This window comes from Diospyros lotus, chromosome 12 (assembly GCF_014633365.1).
Source record: "Diospyros lotus cultivar Yz01 chromosome 12, ASM1463336v1, whole genome shotgun sequence".
NCBI lineage: Eukaryota > Viridiplantae > Streptophyta > Magnoliopsida > Ericales > Ebenaceae > Diospyros > Diospyros lotus.
The window spans coordinates 32,677,368-32,691,892 of NC_068349.1; the positions used below are offsets into that span (position 1 = coordinate 32,677,368).

Below are 14,525 nucleotides of genomic sequence, written 5' to 3' on the forward strand. Positions count from 1 at the left end.
AATTCTTTCATTCATTCATTCCTGTACCATAATTATTACAAGATTTGAGAGTGCCCACCAAACTCGTATACTTAAAGTTTTGCAACCAAACAAGGCACAAGACGAAAGCCATACAAGAAAACAAATTAATACGTTTCCCTCTTTCTTGTACTCAACATGCCCATATTCAATATCCCCTAATTAATAATGCTTTCTTGCACTAGCTAATAAATCCCAGCCTCTCCTAATAAATCCACAGCCACACCAAGCTCAAGCTCAAGCATGGCGCACTTAGGCAAAGCAACCGCCTGCACGGCTAATCTTCTCGTGCTGGTGCTGGTGCTGATGCTCGTGCTCAGCCCGGCCTCAGAGGCTGCACTCGCTTGCAGCGACGTGATGAAGGACCTGAGGCCTTGCGCTGGGTACCTGCAGAGCGGGAGCGGGCAGCCTCCGGCAGCCTGCTGCGCCGGGGTGTCGGCCCTGGCATCCGCCGCAAGTTCTACTGCGGACAAGCAGGCCGCTTGCACCTGCATTCAGAATGTGGCTAAGAATGCGAATCTGAACATCAACGTTACGCTGGCCAAGGCACTGCCTGGCAACTGTGGGATTAAACTTGGATTCACCGTGGATCCCAACACCGATTGCTCCAAGTACGTACCTTTAATTATCTATGAAAATTCAAATTTCTAGCTACCAGCATATATAACAGCATGCATGCATGGCGACAAACAATTAAAGCTGATTTTGTCTTTTTGGAATGTTGATTTGCAGGATCAATTGAATTTGAAGGGCCCCTCTAGTCTTGGCCTGCCTGTGTTACAAACCTTCATTTATTAATTATAATTTATCTTGTGACTTGGAATCACTTGTGTTTTCGTCATGTCTCAACAAATTATCATTTGTTTCATTTCATTACCATGAGCTGCTTTTACTTTACTGTATCTCTTTTTATGTCGAGTGATTGCATGTATTCCCCCATTTCATGTGAACAGATTGTTTACATTATCAAAGCACCAAAATTTGAAGTTACTATGATTGTACCCTTTTATAAAAGTACCATTTCTATCAACTTTTGGGCATAAATAAAGAATAAGAAAAGTGACCAAAAGCCATCAAAATGGGACGACATATCCGAGGGGACAGTACCAGCTCACATGATGCACCAGCACCAACCAAGTATAGGAATCTCTAATTCATCAATACAGACAAGCTAATGCCCCCAAGGTAGAAGCATTAAGCCCATCATATCAACATTATTAACGACTTCTTAATTGAAATATTTGAAAAGTCTAATGAGACCCCATTAAGCATTAATAATGACATCATTCCCTCATTCATTCATTCTTACACTCAAATTATCATGAGGAAGACCACACAAGCTCTAACAAATCACCACCCTTTGTGGGTACAATTCAAATTGGGTAGACTTTAAAAAAGAAATTATTACAATGAATCATGACATCATATAATAGTCAGTAGTCAGTAGTCAGTGCCAGTACTGTGTGATATATGTTGGATCTCATCTTCCAATTGCAAATAGTTAATGCATCACAATTAGGTGTTACATCAATCTAACAATTATTATATAAGATGCGTCGTTTTCTTTCAACTTCACATGCAAAGAGTACTAATAGAATTGGACTGCTTTTCATAAAAAATAACAATAAACTAAAATGCATAAATTAATTTTTGTTTTATTCTACAAATTCTAGTTTCAAACACAAACAAAAACAAAAACAAAAATTGATGAAATGAAAAGACACAAGCTTTCAAGAATCAATCCTATACTGTACTAATTCACCCTAAACGAAATGTCGAGGATAATATGGAAAGGACATCGCACAACCGTTATAGTTGTAGTCTAATTATAAATGATAACATTCTCAAATTCGAGATCTTGAGTTCGAGTCGAGATCTCGAATTTGAGTGTCGTGACATATCGTATAAACAATCATCACATATAAACAATCATCACATAGAAAATATAAGGGAGATGGAGATATTGGGACGAAAAAGGACCAAGAGGCATGTTTTTTTAATTTGTTTTATTTATATTGTGGGGGTTGGGGGGGTCGAATGTGGTCAAGGGCAATCAGGGTTTCGACCGGGGCCGCCATAGTAGAAGAAGCTGCCCCAATCGTCATTCTTTCCAAGACGAACATCATAGCAGGTGGATTGCTCGGTGAAGGTGGTAACGTCCTTGGGAACCCTAAGATTGTTGTTGCCGTCCACGACCTGAATGTTCCGGAAATAGCTGGATTTGCCGAAACCCTCGCCGGGGAAACGCCCGCTGCCCATCTGGGTGGTGGTGTGCTGGCCGTCGGACTGAGAGTTCACCACTTCGCCGCCCCACTCCACCACCGACGCGCTGTCGGAGAGGTAAGAGAAGAGCATCGCCGGCCAGTAACCCAGCACCTGGTCCTTCCCAAATTGCATCCACCAGTTGCCCTCTTTTGGGTCCTGCACCCAACAGACAGCCACCATTCAAATTGTAATATAATTTTTTTTTAAATATTTAAAATAAAATGAGCTTTCCCAATAGAGATTTAGATTTATAAAAATTAGAATTTCAACGATTTTTAATTTTGTACATGCAAAACAATAATGTGAAGTGAATTTACTTTATTATGGAAGTAAGATGATAGATTTAAATATTGGTACTTAAGTATGGTAAATTGTTTGTATATCTATTTTTCTCAAATTCTGTAATCCCAACACAAATCTGGGGAAGAAGAACATGCACATATGAGCATATATGTCAGAGATTCTCCGCATCTTTGAGTAATCTAAGGCTGTAAATGTTTAAACACATCATCATTGAGGAAGCACATGAACACATTTTGTCAGCACCTTCCTTAACATTATATGTATATATATATATACATGAGAGTCGTTTTGAGTTTTTTTTTAATACCTTCCAGACAAGAATGGTGATATCATACTGGTTAGCATCATAAGAAGAAATGGGGGAGATGCTGGCCCCCAATGCAACTTCATTGCTGATTTGAACAAAGCCAGAGCAGAGGAGGTTGTAGCAGCCAGTGGCTTGATAGGCATCACTCTGTCATTCAAAATTGAACCCATTTCACTACTGGACAAGCCATTGACACCCAAGCACAAAATTTCAAAGAAACTTTCCCACACTTACAGTCCAGTAGGTGAAAAGTCTGGTGTTGTTGTCTCCGTACAAATCTGGGCTCACCTGCAGTTTAATTAAGAAATACCAAGCCTTAAAATCGAGAGAGTTACATGAAATGAATTCTAAGGTCAATCTCAGATAATGCCGCTGCAGTAGGTACCTGCCAGCCAGCTTCAATGCTGTTGAGATCTGAATCAAAAGAGCCCCCCAAGATCCAGACCTGCGACAAGCTGAACTCATTGGGTTGCTCAATTCTTGGAGTCCAAACATTCATGGTGGCCTTTGCTCCGTAGTACTTGTCATTATCAACATAAGCTATTGCATGCTAGAGAAACTCCAAAGCAACAAAACTCAGACTCAAGGAAGCAAAATCATTTTTCTTCGCAGCAAATCAACAGAACAAACAAAACAAAACAACACAAATTATGAATAGATGCATGGGTAGAGAGTGATATTGAATTAAAGGTACCTGATGGCCACTTTGGCTGATGAAACTAGGTTCAGGAGCAGCAGGCTTTGGAGGCTGGGGGATGGTTCTTTGCTGCTTCTTGCCATAGCTTTTGACAGAGCTTGCTCTGAGCAGATCCTGTCCTTGTGTTCTTCTGATGGGAATGGTGCCTTTTGGGCATCGTCCATTCGAGTGCCACATCTGGGTCATTGGCTTTGATGACTTGCGTTTCACCGCCTTGCTGTCACCGAACAGTCCTCCTTGCGGACGATAATTTGGCATCATCTAAAACCCACAAAACCACCCATTTTTCAGAATCAACCACAGAGACAGAGAGAGAGAGAGAGAGAGAGAGAGAGAGAGAGGGGGGGGGGGGGGGGACGACCTGAACAGTGTGGTTCTTGAGCAAAGGATGATCGAAGGCTGGCTGGCTGGAGATGTGGACGCAATCAATTATATCTCCATCAGGGCTCTGTATTTCCACAACAAAGATCCAATCAAAAATCAATACATACACATTGCTCTATGTGCGTGCGCGTGCGTGAATTGAGAGAGAGAGAGAGAGAGAGAGGACGTTGAAGGACTTGAGGGGAGGCTTGTTTAGCTGCTTCAAGTGATTCTGAATCTCAAGCTTCTGAGTTGAGACGCTCAATCTGCCACCATAACACAGCGGCAGAAGGGTAACGGCCAGCAACCACAGCACCGCCGCCATAGCCGGGGAGATTAATGAAAGAAGAAGAAGAAGAAGGAGGGCGGTCCCTGTTCAGAGGCGAATCAGGAAGCTTTGGCGCGGACTCTGAAGAGCGAAGATTAAGAGTGGCCGATTTATCAAACGAACCCCCCCACCCCCTTCCAATTCTTCCCATAAATAGTTGGGAGACGGACAGACTTTGAAAACTGGCCACGCTCTGGTTCCCATTGCAGAGGGCAGATTGGAGATTTTCGGAAAAAATAAGAGCGAACATATGCAGGATGCAAGCCGTTCCCATCGTGACTTGTGGGGCGCCGATCTTGTGAAATTCCACCAATGCCCCCGACTCCCCCTCGTGACTCAATTTTGTTCTCTCCCTCCCTCCCCACCCATCAATCAATCAACAACCGAGTGGGTAGTTATTATCTTCCTCAAATAAATAAGTTACTTGTACATTATTCCTCTCCCCTTTTGGGGGGCTATTTAATTCTTAATTTTTTTTAAAAAAATAAAATTACATAATCACCGTCAAAGTAAGTCAGACACTAAACTTTTAAGATTATAAATAAATAAATCGACTTGTTCGTGGTGAACGACTTGATAAGATTTCGTTCGATTTTGTTCTAAGATAAATAAATCGAAATTAAATCTAATTTTAAATCTTAACCTTTAAAAAAATTATATTTAAATTTAATAAGGCTCCGATCGACACATAAGAGGCAAATATGGTGGCACAAACTTAAATCAATCCCATGCTTAAAAGAAATTATAGGTTACAAATCAGGCACAAGCACTGGAGTAGGAATTAGGGATTAAGGATTAGAGATTAGGCAATGATATCTCATTATAGACACTGTGTACTGTGTCTCCTATCTGATGCGCTATCGTATATCGTGATTAATCTCTCTTATATGCGTGAGACAATGTATAGAGAGCCCTTAAGGTTTCACCTTTTGCACCCAAGATTAAGCAATGTATAGGGGCGGAATTTGAATGCCTAGTAGTAGCTCCAGCAAGTTATCATTCATGGGTTGTCCTGCAAATTAAACTTAGGTTTGCTCCAGACAAATGCATTAAAAGTGGTACTTGTCACTCAGTTCCCACAATTCCCCCACGCCCCCATCAAATGACTTAAATTATGGGTCCTCTTCCTACATCACAAGTTGCAAGCCCATACAATGTATCACCTATCAACATTTCACATCAATTTCATAATGGGTCTTTGTCTCTTTTCCTTTTTTTTAATTTCACCTTCACTACATCTTTATTTACAACTCTAATCTTATTAACAAAATTAACATCCCGTGACTTTTACACTAACTCTTTTCAAAAAAAAAAAAATATATATTTTTAACCCATCAAACAAATTAATTACACTTTATAACCATTCCAAATAAATATATTACACTCTATGGTCACTTTTTTTCAAATAATGTATTTAAACTGATAATGTGACAGGGCCAAAATTGGTAGGGTCAAAACGTTTAAATAAAAGGGTAGATTTGTAAAATTAGTTGGCAGGATCAAAACTGATAAAATGACTATAGAGTGTAATTAATTTGTTTGAGGGGTTAAAAATATTTTTTTTTTCAAGAAAGGGATACAGTTAGTTTTTACAATTTTCATTCATGGGGATGAATTCATAACCAACGGCATTAATTTATCTTTATCATTTATGTTTTCTCATTAGAATCATGTTACATATACATCATTTTTGTACATCTTGGACTACACAAAGGGTATTATGACCAAAATACCCTATGCCTCTATGCGCCTCATGAGAGATATTTTTGTCATTAGTATACCTTTGTATAGCTCAAAGTGTACACAAAGGTGTACCAATAGTATTATTCTTCTCATTATTACAACGACGTTGATGTAAAAAAATTATCAAGGTTGGTTGATTTTTTTCTTTTCAAATGTTATAGAGGAAAGTGGGTAATGGGGATGATTTTTTTTTTAAAAAAAAAAAGAAAAATTGGTGGTTTTGAAGTTCTAGAAGTTGAAGATATTGGAATGATACTTATTTTCTGGTAAAGTTTGGCAGTGTGACACTAAAAAGGAAAAAGGAAACTTAGTGTTCATTTTCTTATATACCCACGTCCCATTACAAATTATAAATTATATTCAAGGGCTTGTTTGGACAATCATTTAGATTAGATTAGTGGAAAGCAATCCACCTTGGCAACCCCACCATACATATATATATATATGGGCAGAAAAACACAACCAAACAAGGACAAGAAATTTAGCATAAACAACTGGGGATACCTACCTAACTTATACATGGAAAAGCTTTGTTGTATATCATTACCCTTTTGAGATTATTATGCATATATGAGTGCTCATCTGTTCTCCTTTTCATTGCCTTAGTGTATTTTTTAATATAAGTTAAATAAAAAATTTATGTACCAAAAGACTTGAATAAGGAACTTCGAAGGTTTATAGGGTAGGGCTTTTGCCTTTATCATTGGGTCAAAGGCACACGAGATGTAGAATAAGGTGGTTAATGTAAAATAATAACGTCGTTTGGGAGAGATATAAGAAAATAGTTGAAGTTATTTGAGAGAAGGGGATGTTCGTTGTTTTTTCCTTGGAAAATAGCTCGACTGGGTATAATTTGACGTGCCTTTTCGAGAGAAGGAGATTATTATTCTTAATACCTTAAGGTGTGTTCGATAGCATTTAGCTAGAAAGGAAAGCATTTTATGACTTGTATGGAAAACAAAAACTATTTCCCTCTAGATAGAATTTTTCATGAAAAAAAAGATAAAAATATACTTTAATAGTTATATCATGAAATTCAATTCTATGAAAAATATAATGTATCAAATACTAAAGATGGAATTCAATTTTTTAGATGTGACATTTTTTATATATTTTATATACTATCAAACACGCTCTTATTGTTAATTCAAACTAATAATTAATCAAGATTAGTAATTGAAACTATAATCCTAACACCATTTTCTATTAAATGAAATAATTTGATTCACTAATGAGTGACTCATGAAAATGACAATTCAAAAATAGTCATTAAATAATATGACTCAACAAATCTTTCAGAGGGCCCAATGACTAATTATAATGATGGGCATGCATGCATGCATGCATTCACATGGTCAGATGGGTTGGAGGATTTTTATTTTTTTTTAAATAATATTATTGGTATTTAAATTTAATATTTTTTAATAAACTAATTTTTATATTTTAATTTACCTCATAACAACCATTAAACCTTAAATTTTATTAAAAATTTCATCAAAAAATTATAACATGATAAAATATAAAATATAAAAGTAATGATTGCCCATCAGGCCATCACTAGTGACAATAACCATTGTCACGGTCCGAGCAGTAGAAATATTCTTTCTTCTTTGTTAAGAAAGGCTAATGGAACGGCAAAACACAAGAAAAATAACAAAGAGTATTGGGGGATTGAATTTCTATGATGTTTTAAAAGACAGAATTATTGTTGAAATATAATAGTAAAATTAGAAGATAAGTCATCAATGTGGAGGCAGAGTTATGGTGTGTCCTGTCGCCCCTCCCGGGAGTCCCGTTTATACTATGTAAAAGTAAGGTTCACGAAAAATGTAGTTATTTCTCGAAAATTTATTCCGATTGTGTATAGTTTATAATCACATCTAGATTTAATCGGAGAGCAAACCAGAGAGAAGACTACTCTTTTTAGGATCAGTCGAGCGAAACTCGGACACAGGGATCATAAAAAAAAATGTTAAATTTTAATGATTATTATAAGATAAATTAAGATGTAAAAATTATTTTGTTACAGGGAATAAAATTGAGGGACCAACTATATTATTTATTAAGTGAACTCTATATCCTATTACTAGCATCAATAATAACAACTACTTTCATATTTTTTTTTTATTTTGTTGAGATAAGTTTTTTTAAATTAAAAATGATATCCAAAAAGGATTGCCTTTTGTTGCATAATCAATATATAATGAGGCATATAATTATATAATTATATAATTATCCTTCTTTAAACTAATTTGTCACACATGGGTTTTTCTTTTTTATAATTTACATAACTTTAGAATAAGAAGACTTGTTTTTGTTTTAAATAATAATAAGCATAAGATTAGTGATGATGAAAAGTACATCATGTGAGTGGAACTTTTTGTTATTGAATCACAAGCTTTGATTGTGGAATCACAGGCTGAACATACCCTTACCCTTCCCCTTCCCCTTCCCTAGCTAGCTATTTAGTGACTTCAAACTGGATATTGGTCATGATGGCTACTTCCACATCCATCAACATATATATATATATATATAAGTGCCCCATTGTAAGGCAATAATACCTCAAGTCTTTTGACAAAACAATAAACAATGGGGTCAACATGACTCCAATTGTGACCCCCCCAATTAAGTCAGACTTGGACGCGGGAGTCCATTTTTGCCCAGCTGGGAGGCACAATGGCCCTATTTCGTTTCAAAGTTTTCAACCCATCATAAGTCATACCAAACACACATATGATCACACATGTAATTTAAGTAGTCAATTGTGGGTTTGATTCCTAGCATGTTATATATTTAAGTAGTCACATATTATATATTTTTGTGAGTTTAAGTGAAATAAACAGTAATCCTGTCCCAAGTGCATGATCAATTCAATCCCTCCTCTCCTCATATATAGATAGAGAGGTGACATAATTGGCAAAGCTCTCTGTGCTGCAAAAATGGCAGCCATTATGAAGTTGATGATGATCTAAACTTAAGTATATATATATATACAAATGAAGCAAACTTAGGTTGAAGAGGCATTAGTAGTAGTTGAAGTTGATGGATCAACTATATATACTCTTCATGAATGCCTGTCCATTTCTCTTAATCTCTTAGGCTTAAACAATGAAGAAGGCCTTAATTTCTGCAAAATTGGTGATGGTTTGGTTTGTCATCTTGTACCCATTAATTCATTCTTTAGGATACTAATTGTGGCCTTTCATTTTCTTTGCTTCTTTTTCCTCACATTTGAGGTTACTAACAAGTTTGGATCATAAATAAAGATGATTAATGCGTATTAAAGTTGATGTAGTTGAAAGGTCACATAATGATAAGTTTAAAGGGGAAAAAAAGGTAATTTGGGGAATGAACTTTTTTATTTTAGCTTATTAATTTACCTTTTAATTTTTCTAACTTAAGTCCTCTCTTAGACTTTTGAATGGTTTAGTTCAAGTGTAAATTACTCGCAGAGAAAGAATTATAATAAATGTAAAGAGGCGACATCTATAATGCAAGGAAATGTCTCGAGGGTTTCATTTTAACGTTTTTGAATTACTGAAATGCTGAGAAACACAAAAAAAAATATTTTTGAACTGTTTCTGCAATTTTAAAAAAGTTTTAAGACCGTTTGTAATATTAGAAAAATATCGAAAACGTGTTTTCGATTTGGAAACGCAATTTCGTCCACAAAGAGATTAAAGATGGAAATTAAAACTCAAAATTTTTAAATTTTTTTGGGATTTGTTTCCCGACTTTATTTGAATACATTATGAAATTTATGTATATTTTTAAATTAAATAATTATTTTTTATATAAAAAATTATATTTGCAAAAGAAGTCCCTATTTTTATTTATTTATGTGTTTTCCCTTCATTTTCATATCCTATTTTTTTTAAAAATATTATTTTTTTATTTTCATTTCGTATCGTATCCGTTTTCTATTCTTATTTTCGTGCATCGAAAAACATTTTTTACCTCTAGTACAGAAGTGTTCGAGCCAATATTTGGACAAAACAAACTAAGCCACCAACTAAAATTTTTGAAGCAAAATAAATCATTTAAAAATGTAGATTTAGAACCACAAAAAAAAAAAAAAACTATTAAGAGTTGACTCATGTTTAATTGAAGAAAATCTTGCTTAAGTTGCCTTTAACATGGCCTTTAATACATATATGTATATATTTATATGTCTTACCAAACTCTCTTTATCTTAAATAATATCTCACCAAACATCCTTCTTAACCGCTCCAAAGAGATTATTCAATGGGTATCAACATCATTGCTTTCTTGGACCATTATTTCATTCATGAGCTTAGCCAACTAAGATAAGCATAGTACAAATTTATGAACTTTTTTTTTTTTTTTTATGTAAAAAGGTTACGATTGCCCGAAAGATTAAAAAATATTATATTTTGACTTAATACACACAATTGTTAATAATAAGTTGGTAAAAATGTTAACCCTCTTACTTAACTTATAAACTATATATTTAATGTGAGACCGTACTTAATTATTAACAAAGCTATTTGGAAAATTTGCTAGATCTCTCACCCGAACTTAAAAATTACATACGTAACACGAGAGCACCCTCGATTGTCAACGATGCTAAAAGTAAAACCCGATTACAATATTTTTATTTTTCAAAATTAAAAACAATTGGAAAAAGGACTGGGACTTTAAATGGAGGGAGCCCATTATGATATGGCCTACATGACAACTTTACCAAATAAGTTGTACATTTAATTTATTAATTTATTTACTTAATACTTTAGGGCAAACTTTAATTATTCTTTCTCAATCTCAGTTCAGATTTCAGTTCAGTTGACTGCTCCCAAGTGTCAAAATATACAGCTAATGACGTGAATGCACTCAAAGAGGGAATTGCTGGGTCCTTTCACCATCTTCAATTTCCATGAGAATTTAGCCTCCATATATGTATTATTTTTCACATTGAAGGATGAAATAGCCGACAAATTGGGGGGGGTGGAATTCGAACACCCGAGGGCAAAATTGTCTTTTCAACCCAACAATGTACGATTTCCGCCACCAATCATGTTTAACCGATTGTGATATAATGAAAAATCCACCACGGATTGTGTCCTTCACGTGCCACTTGTTTTCTACCTCCATTGCTTTTGAAATTTTTTTCTTTTTTTTTAACACATCATCTCAAACGTCTTTTATTGTCCGATCTCACAATTTCAATAAAAAATATAAATCAAAAAGTCCACTATCCAGTTTCTATTCTTACCCTCTCTCCGCTAACATGAGTACGGTTTGATATTTTTCTAATTTTCAAAATAGTCCCTGATTGCTGAGTTTTCTTTTCTGATCAGGGTTCAAATATAGAATCTGAGGACTCAATGAGTAATACCTCAGTTCTTCCTTTGTCAATAGATCCATGCCCTTGGGGCAGCTTTTGATTTTTTTTTTAATTTTTAGTCTATATCTTCGTGACAAATTGAATTAAAGATTGAGAACTTTCAAACTTTCTATTACATAATCGTTGCAACTAGTATTTGGGTGATTTTCTATTTGAATTGTATGAAATAAAATTCTATACGAGTCTCAGATAAGGATCCAATTGGCCTTTGAATATGCATTGTCTCCTTTTAACCCTTTCGAGCGGAAAGCATTGAAAGGAAGGAATTTTCAAAAATTATGGAATTATTTAGTTGTAAAAAATAATTTCTAGTTTTCTAACTCTAATTTTTTTATAAAATTTTTATTTTTTATTTTTTAAAAACTAATTTAAAAACTAATTTATAATCTAGAAAATTAGAACATATGCTCGAAAAAAGAGAGATTGTTTTATTTTTTTTTCTTTTTCTGTGTAACTTGTGTTAGAAAATGAGATGAAAATTATTTATATTTTTTAAAAAAAAAATGTATTTTCCAAATCTTCAAATTAAAAAAAAAAACTTAGAAAACCCATATTAATAGTTTTTCAAATTTAGTTCAATTTTGGGAAACCATGCTTTTTAAATCTCCATTTTTTATGGAATTTTTTTTTATATTTAAACAAGTTTTTTAGTTTTTTTATTTTTTGTAAACTAATTTTTTTAAAAATAATTAAGGCAGTCTTCCAAAACTAACTCGCCCTTATATTTTTCAAATCCCTATTTTATATGTAAAAAATATTCGTATTTGAATCAATCTTTTAATTTATTATTTTTCACAAATAAACAGTCACTTAGTTTCTCCACACCCTCCTTGGACGGTGAGGAGTGGGAACAATGCCCAAACAAGTTGTCTCTCAGAGAAACAATCAGTCTTGCCTTTTTTTGAGTGATGGTAGTAAATGAATGAACAAGAAAAGATCAATTCTGCCCGTATGGACAGTCCAATTGGTCAAGAAGGGGGCATAAAGTACTTTTCATGGTGAATTTTGAACCAAGATCAATGATCGAGTCTTACAAGTGACAGTGTGGAGTATCTCTTTCCAAAGTGAGAGGGGCTCCTTGTGTACGGTGAGTTCAAATCTAATCACTGCATCCAATTAGGTCACTATAATTAATCTCCTCCCACATCCTATTAGGCCGGGTGTAGAGAGGGTCGAGATGAACGATTTCACTGATTTTTGGACCAAGAAAAGATCAATTCTTGGAGGCCTTCTTTTAAGAATCTCTGTACCATTCCCCTGACCAACTTCTGACAACAAAAATACTATTTGTCCCCTGTGATTGCTTCAGTCTTCTACCAGAAAGTGACAGTGATATGAATTTTCAGATTCAAATTTATTTCTTCTATAATTATTATAGATTAGATTTAAATTTATTTTATCTATCAAAATTATGAGACTGAACGACAAAAATTCTTACAAAAAAGATATTTCAAAAAAAATGTTATTAGTAAATCATGGCTTATACCTTAACTTATATAATATAGTTAAAATATGTAAAATACCCTTTATTACGATAAGATGAGGCGACATGAGACGATAGAGCGTATGACTAAAATATCCGTCATCTAAGGTGGTGAAACACGAGAGATATTTTTATTATTTGTGATGAATTGTGTAGGTTAAGATGTAATCCAAGAGATACTAATAGCATAATCCTTTCTCACAATAGTTTATGTCAGTAAATTTTTCTTAAGGTAGCATTTGTTAAAATAAAATAAAATTAAATGTTTTCCGAACCAATATATGAAATGATCAAAATAAAGAAGAGAAAAAATTCAAAAAAATTTATCAAACTACTTGTTAATTTTTTTGAAATATACTGAAACACATATGTATTATTTTTTTTTTTACCTATAAAATCTAAAATATACTTATCTGAAAAAGAGAGAGATAAACACATATAAAAAAAATATCATATAAGAAATCACATAACTCATTTTTTAAATGTCGTCTAAATTTAATAAACATATTTAATAAAATAAAAATATAAAATACTTTTCATATTTTACATTTTTCGGTTCTATATTGTCGTTATCAAACCTAACACTACAAAATCCTATCAATTCTCAGATAAATAAGTAAGCAATTCCCACAATAGCTTTTTCTATAACCAGCCAACTTAGAAAGGTCAGTAGAAATCTCCCTCAAAGACTCTGCAGACCGACTATCCATTCAATGCATCACTGAACTTCTATCACTGATCCGTAGCAAACATCACAAGTTCACAACCATTGAGCGCAACCATTTTCTCAATGGTTAAATTAACTACTAAGCTCTCTGATTCCAGACCCACCTCGGTCAACAAGCTGTATACATACACCTTGCCAATTCTAGAAGACGATACTTAAGTTCTTCTCCAAGAGCCCCAAAAGAAATCCATTTGAAGCTTCTCCAACCTTCCCGCCACCTAACAAGAGATGGCGATGGCGGAAACAGACGCTATATAAGTCAGGTAAAGGATCGAAGTACTTTTTTACAGTACTTCTCATAAGCCCATGCTCATGCTGATGGGTCTTGGTAAACAGACATATAACATAAGGGGCTGCATGCCCATAGTCATCCGAATTTTAGTTCCTAATTATCAGGTGAACACAATACAATAATGCCAAGTTAGAGCACTTGGAAAAGTTGATGTGGACTTACTAGTAACCCTCAAGTGATCATAAGGAGACTTCTTCCAAACAGCGTGTTTAGTCCACCAGTGGGCATAGGTTGAGAAATTTGAACCCTTTTGAAGCATCAAAATTTTCTGCACCTTCTGCAACATCTCAACATCCATCCTTCCTCAATCAGTTAGCACCATTAAGTTAAATGACAAGCATCAAAACTGCAGGTATAAATGAAGGTCATCAAATTTGTTGTGAGCTTCTATATAACAGAAATCTCTTATGGTCCAATTGTATTAAGAGAAAATGGATACCCGATCGAACAAGATCTTGTAAATTCATTCCAGCTCCCTAATAACAAGCCTGATATTGCTTTTTATCATTTTATCTTTGAAAAGTATACCATCCATAGTTTAAATATGTCCTCTGATCAACAACGGCTGCAATAACCCATTCTGATAATGAAGGCCGGGTACCTCATCATTCAGCAAGTTCCTCTTATAGTT

At 34.5% G+C, this 14,525-nt stretch overlaps 2 protein-coding genes across 2 annotated transcripts; one reads left to right on the forward strand and one right to left on the reverse strand.

Moving 5' to 3' along the window:
- The first annotated feature begins 228 nt into the window (after nt 1-228).
- LOC127787113 (non-specific lipid-transfer protein 1-like) lies at nt 229-1,008 on the forward strand. Its single transcript, XM_052314977.1, has 2 exons — nt 229-629; nt 751-1,008. Exons 1-2 carry the CDS (start codon nt 262-264, stop codon nt 758-760), a joined length of 378 nt encoding a protein of 125 aa, XP_052170937.1. The 5' UTR covers nt 229-261; the 3' UTR covers nt 761-1,008.
- A 532-nt stretch (nt 1,009-1,540) lies between these two features.
- LOC127787447 (uncharacterized) lies at nt 1,541-4,469 on the reverse strand. Its single transcript, XM_052315500.1, has 7 exons — nt 4,141-4,469; nt 3,952-4,038; nt 3,588-3,851; nt 3,279-3,443; nt 3,128-3,181; nt 2,894-3,040; nt 1,541-2,439 (listed from the first exon to the last, which is right to left on the reverse strand). The coding sequence occupies exons 1-7, from the start codon at nt 4,276-4,278 to the stop codon at nt 2,062-2,064; spliced, it is 1,233 nt and encodes a 410-aa protein (XP_052171460.1). The 5' UTR covers nt 4,279-4,469; the 3' UTR covers nt 1,541-2,061.
- Nucleotides 4,470-14,525: the final 10,056 nt, after the last annotated feature.

Excerpts from the sequence above, each read along its gene's own strand:
- LOC127787113 (XM_052314977.1), top strand. The coding sequence starts at position 262 with ATGGCGCACTTAGGCAAAGCAACCGCCTGCACGGCTAATCTTCTCGTG.
- LOC127787447 (XM_052315500.1), bottom strand. The coding sequence starts at position 4,278 with ATGGCGGCGGTGCTGTGGTTGCTGGCCGTTACCCTTCTGCCGCTGTGT. Across the intron at positions 3,852-3,951 it reads TCAAGAACCACACTGTTCAG|ATGATGCCAAATTATCGTCC; the intron begins GTCGTCCCCCCC and ends TGTGGGTTTTAG. Across the intron at positions 3,182-3,278 it reads GCATTGAAGCTGGCTGGCAG|GTGAGCCCAGATTTGTACGG; the intron begins GTACCTACTGCA and ends ATTAAACTGCAG.